We start from the raw sequence: 9,752 nt of genomic DNA, 5'->3' as shown, positions 1-9,752 counted from the left end.
ACCCACCATGAGAACCCTCGGGATTTTATAGACACGGATCCTGTAAACTTCAGTCTGCAGATGACCTGAAAAAATATATAGAATGTTGTGGAATTATGTCTGTTCATGTTGATTTATATAGATTAGGCATTTAGCATTCATTTCAATGTCTATTTTTCTGGTGTTTGTAACAGATTAAGTAATATTTTCTTGGCTCATCTACTGAAAAAACACATCTCAAATTGTCTCTGAGGTGATAGAGGGGACAGAGGAACAGGAAAGAATGAGGTCTTTACAACTGCCAGTTTAGAGATAAGAAGGAAACCTGCTGCGACCAGAGGTCCCACTCTCTCAAGCTGCAGCCCTGAGCTCCCCAGGGGAGCGCATCATTAGGGCCCATATAAACTTTTGAAGTTGTGCGTCCTGGAAAACACAAGGCATGTAAGGCAATAATTTATGGCTTTAAATGCAAACATAAAAAGTGAAAGAGTGTATGACCCTTGACACTGACACGACTACTTCTGAGTTGTTACGTCTTCTGTTTTTCTCGCTTGGATGGATACCTGCCAGCCATAACCTTAGCCACTTTAAGACTCAATAAGAAAGAAAACTAAAGGACTTCTTTCAAGTTTTTATTTTTTTAACTTCAGTCAGAAACCCCTTACCAGTGATCCAATGCAGCCGAGTAAAACCGCAAATTAATTATGACATTTAAATTGAATAGGAAAGAAATTCTTTTGAGGTTTGTCATTACAGCGAATATTGTAACCATCAATAAAATAAATGTGAGTCAGTCTGAGATCTGTGACACGCACAGTGCAAGTCTATTTAAGCACAAGATGTTTCTTGGACAAGACAGAAGGGTTGTAACAAGAGTGAGTCTGCAAGAGTGAGGGAGCATGCAAATGTTCTTAAAGTACTTGTGATTTCAGTCTTCCAAGAGTTTATAGCTCCCTCTCATGTCTGGTGGTTGAGTGACAGTAAGAGGCAGGCAGAGGGTGTTTCTTCATTGCATATCAGCCAGGGACAGCTGACTGGTTGGAATTTAATTGCTCTCAAGTGAGGTCAGCAGGAGGCATTTATCTAAGCGGAGTGCACAACGACAGTGGACGATGCACAGAGTCAGTCTGCCAGAATCCGAGAAACATCCATGGGAATTCACAGAAGCTCCCAGTTCGTGCTTAACTTTACTGCATCACTGGGTCTGGTTTACCACTGAGACTGCAGCTTTAGATCTAAAAAGTCTTCAAATTGAAACTCTTGCTGAAAGGGAGCGCACCTCTGCCAACTCCTGTCACCACTCAGAGCACATGTAAGTCATTACAATACAGATTTGTTTGTTACAATTAAAACTATATATTTTGCTTGTTTCAAACTATGTATGTATGTACAGGAATTATAGACAGCACCAGTGAGGCAATATTTCACGCTCTGGATCCATGAGAGGGAGATATATATCTGTCAGCGTACATCACCCAAATTTTGATTTACTGCTTGGAAATGTACAAAACATACTTGTGTAAACACAGAAAACCAGAAGCTATTTTGAAAGTTGATTGAAAATGTAAACTTGTAAGTATTAAAATGCATTGTTTCTTCAATACAGTGATATTCTGCACACTATTTCCTTAACTGGACTACAATGCCCCTTGAGGGACAAGAAGATGGAGCAGTAGATGTGCGCCGTCACTGAAGTTTAAAAGAGGGGCATCATCTTGCAATACAATCAGCCAACTTCTGCCAACCTGCTTCCTCTACAGCCACCCTGTCTCACCTCCCCGCCAGGAAACAGTGCTGCAGTAACAAAAACCAGCAGGTCACAAGTGAGGGGTCAGGAGATCCCTGAGCTGAGGAACGACGCACAGATCTCTATCTTGTATTTCAGTATGTTGTTCACTGATCCCCACTGCATTGTATTATAATGCGCAAATGGATGCTGACATGGAACCTTCAAAATCTGTTCCCGGGACTGTACCTGCATGCAATCTTTCTGTTTGGCAGTGTGTGTGTAGTCTACAGTGACTGCACCCCTGAACAACTTGCCGCCATCATGAACTGTTCCAAACACGAGCGCCACACCAGGAATTATGACTATATGGAGGGAGGAGATGTGCGCATACGACAACTGTTCAGCGGCACGCAGTGGTTCCTAACTATTGATGACTCCGGCAATATCAATGGTACTCAAGACTCTACCAACTGCTACAGTAAGCATCGCTCTTTTTGTGTAGACCGAAAGTTTATTATAGGTCCCACTGTATATCTGAATTACAGGCATTTGCCAAAATTTATGTGAATCTGACTGCTGCGCAGGTGGGACATGTTATTATACAGTTTTAGCCCCAGCGTAATTACTCTGTTAATAAGTCATGTGTCTCTGTTAGAGCAGCCAAAGTGACAGGTAAAATGCAGCAGGTGGGAGATTTGATGGGTTAAATTACAGCACAGGCTGTAATGAAGTAAACTGAAGGGTCTTGGAGACTTATGAATGTTAGGACCCTGTGACCTGAGACTCACACCGGCACAGATTCACATTTGTTCTGCCTGATTTACTCTCAGTACTCAGAGCGCCAGAATGAGTTATCAGGGAAAAGAGTGGGAGAGAATATTAGCAATGGAAAAATCAAATCTTACTTTGTAATGGATCTGTGGTTGGCTGCTGAGATCAAACACAGAGACAGCAACCACACTGTGTCCAACCCAAACTTATTCTTTTGTAAAATTAGAAGCCAAATATTTTAAAATAATGATTACCATCTAACTACTTAATGACACATTTTATTTGCTAGTCGTGATAAGTGCTGTTTGACACACATACTTGTTTGAATCGTTGCTCGGGGGCCAACATTTTCTCAAAGGTTGTCAGATAGTACGAGGAGTCTCTGTGTCACGGTGAGGATGTTTTAAGTAGTTATCATTTCCTCCTATCTGACAGTGCCTCCGTGCCTGGAATGTTGGCTTGAAAGAGAGATGCCTCATGGAAAAGATGCTTGTGCAACAACTGGCAATGAAAGACTGAAAAACTGATACGCCCATATGCGGCTGACAGTCGCACGCTAAAAGCACACAAAGTTCTTTGATGAAAGCAGCATGGTGCAGATGTACATGGAATAAATCCGCGATTTATGTTTTTGATTGCAGCGAACAAGAAGTCCTTAAAAGCTGATTGCAAAAAGTCTTTTATTACAAAGACAGAAGGGAAAAATAGGAGACCAAAATGAGAAACGTTTGCTTTGTACCTCTAACACAAATATCGGGTCACTTCTAGCGAATTCATCTTTGTTTTTATGATTTATTATATTACATTGTAGTGTTTTGTTTTCTGTTACATCCAGGGCAGTAAAAGATAAAAATCATAATTTTTTTGTGGTTCAAGCAAAATGTGGCATTATTGATAAAAGGTATGTTAACCCTCACAGAAAGTGGGACAAACAACAAGCTGGAAATAAATAATTTCTAAACAGCAGGTGGAAAACAGGGACTTCTAGGAAAATAACCTAATAAAAGTAAAGACATATGTTTTGGCACAGTTCTCTGCTGAGTCAGAGCAATCGTAGCATAGCAGTCTGGCTGCACCGCACTCTACGGCCACCCTGCTAAATTCATTGTAATTTAGAATTAGAATTAGAAATGCTTTCTTCCCGAAAGATGGAAAATCGCTGTGTTACCGCAGCCAAAACATGACAAATACCTTAGGTCAGTAAACTCACGAGAAGAAAAGGCTCAATTTTTGGGATAAATAAAGCATTTCTAAATCGAATTTGATGAATCTCGAAGTAAAATACATATTACCTGATTAAATCCTGCAGTATTTTGCAGCAAAAACGAAAGCTAAATGGAATTAATTTGCTAAACTTGCAACTCTGTGAAACTACAAGGTGTTTAGTCTGAAGCCAACTCCACATTTAACAATATTCCGTGAAAGTTATGTCTGGAGCACATTTCGCAATGAATGTAAACACTGAGGTCCAACAGTGTTCAGAAAGTAGACTTAGGGATTATCCACAAAGTAGTTTACTTAGCCAGGGGCAGCGAGTGATGGCAAATCTGTTTCAACTGAGGACAGCTTGTGAGGCTTTTTGCATCAGAGCCAAAATGTTTACAATATGCGTGTAAAAATGTGATCCATCTTTCCACAGTACACCAAACGACTGGAGCTGTTACACGTTACATTACGGGATAATGCTCTCAGACGACAAGCATGCAGTTACATCGACAAATCCCACCAATATATGTGGATTAAACAAATGTTTGGCTGACTCTGAGTCTGTAAGCAGGTTTACAAATGAGGTTGTAGCTTTTATAGTGTTAAACCGAACTTTCGAGATTGCCTCTAAAATAAGTACAAGCCGGGGGGGAACCTAAAAGCGGGGTTAAGTAAATATGAGTAAACAGTTAAAGGTCAGTAGTATTAAGTCAGATATCAAGAGCAAGAAAAGCACAAACAACATTCCAAGATTGGGAGATCCCATCTGTTTGTGATCTAGCAAACACTCAAATGTGGCATGCTCAGTGTCAGCCTAAAGAGCTTTAATAGACCTCTTCCCCCTTCTTTCCCCTCTGCCTATCAAATGAAAGAATTTCTAGAGTATGTAAAAAATCAACAAGGTTTTAAATTGCCTAAAAACATGAGCTCTGAAGCAGATTGCCGGTCTGTAAAAAGCACATTTCTCTATTTATTTTAGTTTTGCTGCCACTGCCACATCTCACCATCCACTATTTTTAAACAGAAACATCATATGTTTACAGCATGCAAAGGATTTTTCATACATATGATGGCAATGTTTTTACCAAAGGTCAACGTTATGGATATTTGATTTATGAACTGATAATTGGTGCAGCCTGTTGACATGACATGACTTTTTTTTTAAGTTACATTTTACGTCCTACAAGATAACTAAACATCTACTTCACTTTACCCAATAATGTAATCATTTCAAATATTCACAAAAGATCTCGTGTTCTTTTGGTTTCTGGGCAAAGAAATTTGATGTTTACATCATTTGATTTTCTGTGTTTAAATTCTTTTAAAAAATCCATCCTTTCAACATGGCGCATTGGGAAGAATAAATGTGTTTACCCTCCCACAGATTTGAAAAGCAGGCTTTAAATGCCCTGTCTAAAGCACACGCAAGAAGGTAGTTTTCTCAGTCCCTGGGGGAGAGAGAACCCTAATCTGTTTCCCATATGTGCTATGGCATGGGTTGTGGTTTGTGTAAAAGCCACCCAGGCCACTTAACAAAGCTTGGATAAAGTCAGAGAGACCACAGACTGATTAATCACAGGAACCTCCACCTCGTTTGCTAATGAAGATGTATGTGGAGCTGGAGCTAGAGTAAAGGCTGGATGATGACAGCGCCTTATCTCTTCTTTAACATGCCTCCTTTTTCTGACTGTCTGGCAGGTATCCTAGAAATCAGGACAGTGTCCGAGGGAGGCATACTGGCTATAAAAGGAATAAAAAGCCAGTATTATATTTCTATGAACAAAGCTGGACAGCTGCAAGGAAAGGTAATATTTTTCCACAGGGAGAAAAGTCATATGCTGTTGTCAGCTAATTCATAATCATGCAGAAATAAAACAAACAGTTCAGAGCGTTTACTTAATCATATTAATGGCTGGATGTGTTTCCATTACAGAGGATCTACAACGACAACTGCAACTTTAAGGAGGTTTTCCTAGAAAACTACTTCAATGCTTACTCCTCGGCCAAGTGGACAAAAAAAGAAATGTTCATAGCCCTGTCGCAAAAGGGAAAGCCCATGAGAGGGAAGAAGACCAGGAGGGAGCACATTGCATCTCATTTCATCCCTATGAAATGCAAGGCGGAGGAGAGGAGAGTAGACTGAAGAATCAAAGAACTTACCTGCAAAATATCTATGAATTCAGTCATGCTATATGTGCTAACAGACACTTGAATACACTCCACTCTCACTCCAGTTGCAGATGAGCCAGGACCTGTTTTACAAAATGTGGTCATTTTTAAAACAGAAAACAAAAAGGTCAATTTGAGCACGCGAAACAGTTTTAATCGTCCTAAAAATTAGAAGTTGAAACAGGAATTCTGGAAATATCATGAAAGCTATTCTATATTATTGGTGTTTTGAATTGAATAACGATACTTCTTTATAAAAGTGTTTCTATATAATACAGTAAAATTATACAATACAATACAAATACAAATTATACGATGCAGTACAGTCCCGTATTGTATCTTGTTCAGCGATGAGCTACATTCAGCCAGGTGAGGACAATCGTATGATCACCAGAATAGTCAACAATAAGCTTGACCATGATGTGCTGAAGCAAGCAGGACTTGTTTTTCTTTCTTTCTTTCTTTTTCCCTCGTGGTGCTCAGACCACACAGAGCATCCATTTATCAACCATCCTGTAAAGAGAGCTGGAGGCATACATATTCATACTCACACCTAAAGCCAATTTAGAATCACCTATTAACCTTACACTTGTTCCTGCTTGGTTCTTTTTTTTGTTTTTTTTCTTGGGAATGTCGGACGAAAACCAATCCAAAACATGCAAAGTCCACACAAAAAGGCTGCTACTGACTGGCAGGTTCCAACTGTAACCTTCTTGCTGTGATCGGGCAGTGCTAACCCTTCGAAAGTGAAGCGCACACAAACAGAGACGCAATAAATTGCAGTAGCATCATCGCTGAAATGTAAGCGCATGAGACAGTTACTTGTGGATGATCTGTTTTGTCCTTCCTGCACTGAAGACCAGACTCTGGCCAAATGCACTGTAGATGCTCGCCAACTCCCTCTGCCTTCGGGTGTGACTTTGAAATGCTCGAATATTCTGCTGCTGATGCTGCTAAAAGATACCCAAATTAAACCACAAAGTGAACACCATAATAAATGCGTATGTTATGTAATCTTTCTATCAGAGTGAATAATCCTGTACACTAAAAGGTTATGATATTTATTTTTACAGATGTTATCTTTAGGTTACGGATCATTCCCATTTTACTAAGCATGAAAAAGACAAAAATACACCAGGAGATGTATTTATTTTCACCACACTCATCAAATAGTCGTAACTTTTAACTTCTAGGCCAGCTCTCTGTTCATGATATCACTGCAGTATCTCAGTACTAACTATATCACTACAGTACCTTGTTATTTATGGGTGTAAGTTATTTGTTTTCTTTACATAAAACATATGTTGTATGTTAAGGTGTCCTGTTTTCTTACAATGTAACCCACTTGGATCTTTTACTGTGCAACTGTGGAAATAAAGTATTGCAGACTGTATTCATGTTTTGTTTGTTTTGTTTTTGTCCACCAGGGGGAATAAATTGTCAAATAAATTCATGTAAACTTTGGAAACAAAAAAAAAGCAATGACCTACTTACATATTCAGAACAGAAACAGAGATACTTTACAGAAAGTTATCTTGCCTAATATTCTCTCTCTTGTCAGCACACCTTCTTTACATGTCATATCTATCTATTTATACTCCTGTGCAAAAGTCTCGACCCACCCTCATTTCTTTGTATTCTGCTAGGAAAATTGGAAACAGGTGCAGGGATTTATTGAAGTGCATGCAAACATGTGTAAATACAGTATATAAGGGAAAAAAGGTTTGTACAACTCTACGGAGCATGAATGTCAATATTTGGTATGACCACCTTTATTCTTCAACACACCCTGAACTCTCTTGGGTCTACTTTCCTGTCATTTCTTTAAGTAGTCTTCAGTAATAGTTAGTTAGGAATAGAAAGCTCTTCTTTGATGTTGGCTGCCTTTTGTTCTGTTCTCTGTCAAGATGATCCCACATTGCTTCAATAATGTTGAGGTTCGGGCTCTGGGGAGGTCAATCCATGACTGATAGTTTCTTTTTCTATTCAGGTGCTTTTACAGCAACTGCAATGTGTTATTGATCATTGTCATGATGAAAAATAATGACAATCAAACACTATCCAGGTGGCATTACATGGTGGGTCAAACTTTGACAGCATTTTTCTGCATTTGTAGTTTCATTAGTTTTGACAAGACCCCCAACACCATGACAGAGCCTCCACTGTGTTTTACAGATGGCTGTAGACATATTAATGATCACTCTATCCGACCTGATGCCACTGATTTTGTGTCCAGTTCTTGTGTAATTTGGCAAAACTCAGCCTTTTCTCCCTTTTTCACTTCCTTAAGAATGGCTTCTTGACAGGCATCCCTCCACTGAGACCATTTCTGATCAGCCTTCAGTGAACAGTAGATGGATCAGATGAAAAGTCATGTTTCTTATGAACATGACTTTCATATACAGTCCATCTGCTGTTGATAGTTTTTTTTAGATTCGATTAGATTAGATTAGGGTTTTTTTTGGGGGGTCCTGCCACTTCTTTTTTGTCCAACACTTAACCTTTTTTCTTAAGTTTATTCGAGTTAACCCTAACTTCACCATTTTATTTTACTGGACTAACCCACACTCTTTTATTCACTTTAGTTTGATACATTTTGAAAATTAACCATCTCAGGCACACCATACCAAGATATGGCATGTTCTCAACTAATAGCTCTTTGGGAACCACATTGTTACTACAAAAAATAATGTTTCATGAATGACAGACTTCTCATAACAAAGAACCTAAAGATATAAAAGATAAAGATTAAAACAGGTTCTTTGCTAAGTTTTCTAATAAATGTTGACATCATACTGGTTTTACCTTTGGGTTACATGTCTTACATGCATTTTTAAGCTTGAATGATTCTCAGGGCAACATTAAGTGACTGAACAAAGAAAGAAATGAGGACTGGATTGAAAATGAGTCAAAAAGCACATATGTATGCTTTCACTCTCAACTCTTAAATATGTGTTACTCATGCATGACTTGGCCTTGTTTTAATTACTGATAAAACTGTAGAAAATGCATTTTGCTGTTAGTTTGAGCTTAAATGACTTTGGGGATTGTTCTAATCTATTCTTACTGTAAACAGCACAATCCTGAAAGAACACATTGCACAAGAAGCACTCAGTTTCAGACTCTAATATTTCTATAGTACCCTGGGGATATTAAGTGGCATAATAAAATATGTTGATATATTTAAGTAAGTAGATTAAAGACACACTGCAAGAGAACATTTTGAATGTCCTTGGACAATACTTGATACACAATATAACATCAGTTAACCTGATAAGGGAGGTTAAGATATAACAGAACTATTAATTTACAATAGCAGATTTTTTAAAAATACATTAATGTTGTCAGATTGTTTAGGTAATTGCCTCTGGTTTTCTGCTGTATTATGAAAAAGTGGAGCCTTCCCAGTTGAGAAAAATATTGCAGACATATTGGCAAGGTGCCTACACCACACGTTCATGCATACACTCATATGAGCACATGTGTGCAGGCGCACAGACAGACATCAGCATAGTGAGTTTTAACTTTTTCCTGGGTTCACATCTGGCTTGGAAAACCCTTGTCAGATAAAGACAGTCAAAATGAGAGTGCAACCCTGTAAAAAACGTTTGACCCAAACAACATCTGAGCAAGGTGAAGGCTTCTGCCAAGTCACGCAAAGTTAGTCTTAGCAGATAATTTGTAACATACTCAAAATGTAAACACATTTCAGACTCAAGGCTGCGTATTCCCAGCAGGATGAGGGGAAGCCAAAGCCAACGAGAAAGAGAGAAGATTGTCACAGACGTGAAGCTGCAGACGTCCAAGAAAAAAGATGCAACACAGGCACATCGGACATAAATTGTTGCAGCTTACACAGTGTTCCAAGACTCTTTATTTCTGAAATCAAAAATCACTG

General features: G+C 38.8%; 1 protein-coding gene across 1 annotated transcript; it reads left to right on the top strand.

Moving 5' to 3' along the window:
* The first annotated feature begins 1,011 nt into the window (after positions 1 to 1,011).
* Positions 1,012 to 7,247, top strand: fgf7 (fibroblast growth factor 7). The gene is made up of 4 exons (XM_031728941.2): positions 1,012 to 1,291; positions 1,586 to 2,186; positions 5,384 to 5,490; positions 5,619 to 7,247. The coding sequence occupies exons 2-4, from the start codon at positions 1,901 to 1,903 to the stop codon at positions 5,826 to 5,828; spliced, it is 603 nt and encodes a 200-aa protein (XP_031584801.1). The 5' UTR covers positions 1,012 to 1,291; positions 1,586 to 1,900; the 3' UTR covers positions 5,829 to 7,247.
* Positions 7,248 to 9,752: the final 2,505 nt, after the last annotated feature.

The sequence above is a fragment of the Oreochromis aureus genome, linkage group 1, assembly GCF_013358895.1.
Source record: "Oreochromis aureus strain Israel breed Guangdong linkage group 1, ZZ_aureus, whole genome shotgun sequence".
Classification (NCBI taxonomy): Eukaryota; Metazoa; Chordata; class Actinopteri; order Cichliformes; family Cichlidae; genus Oreochromis; species Oreochromis aureus.
This window is presented reverse-complemented; position numbering and strand designations above follow the sequence as displayed.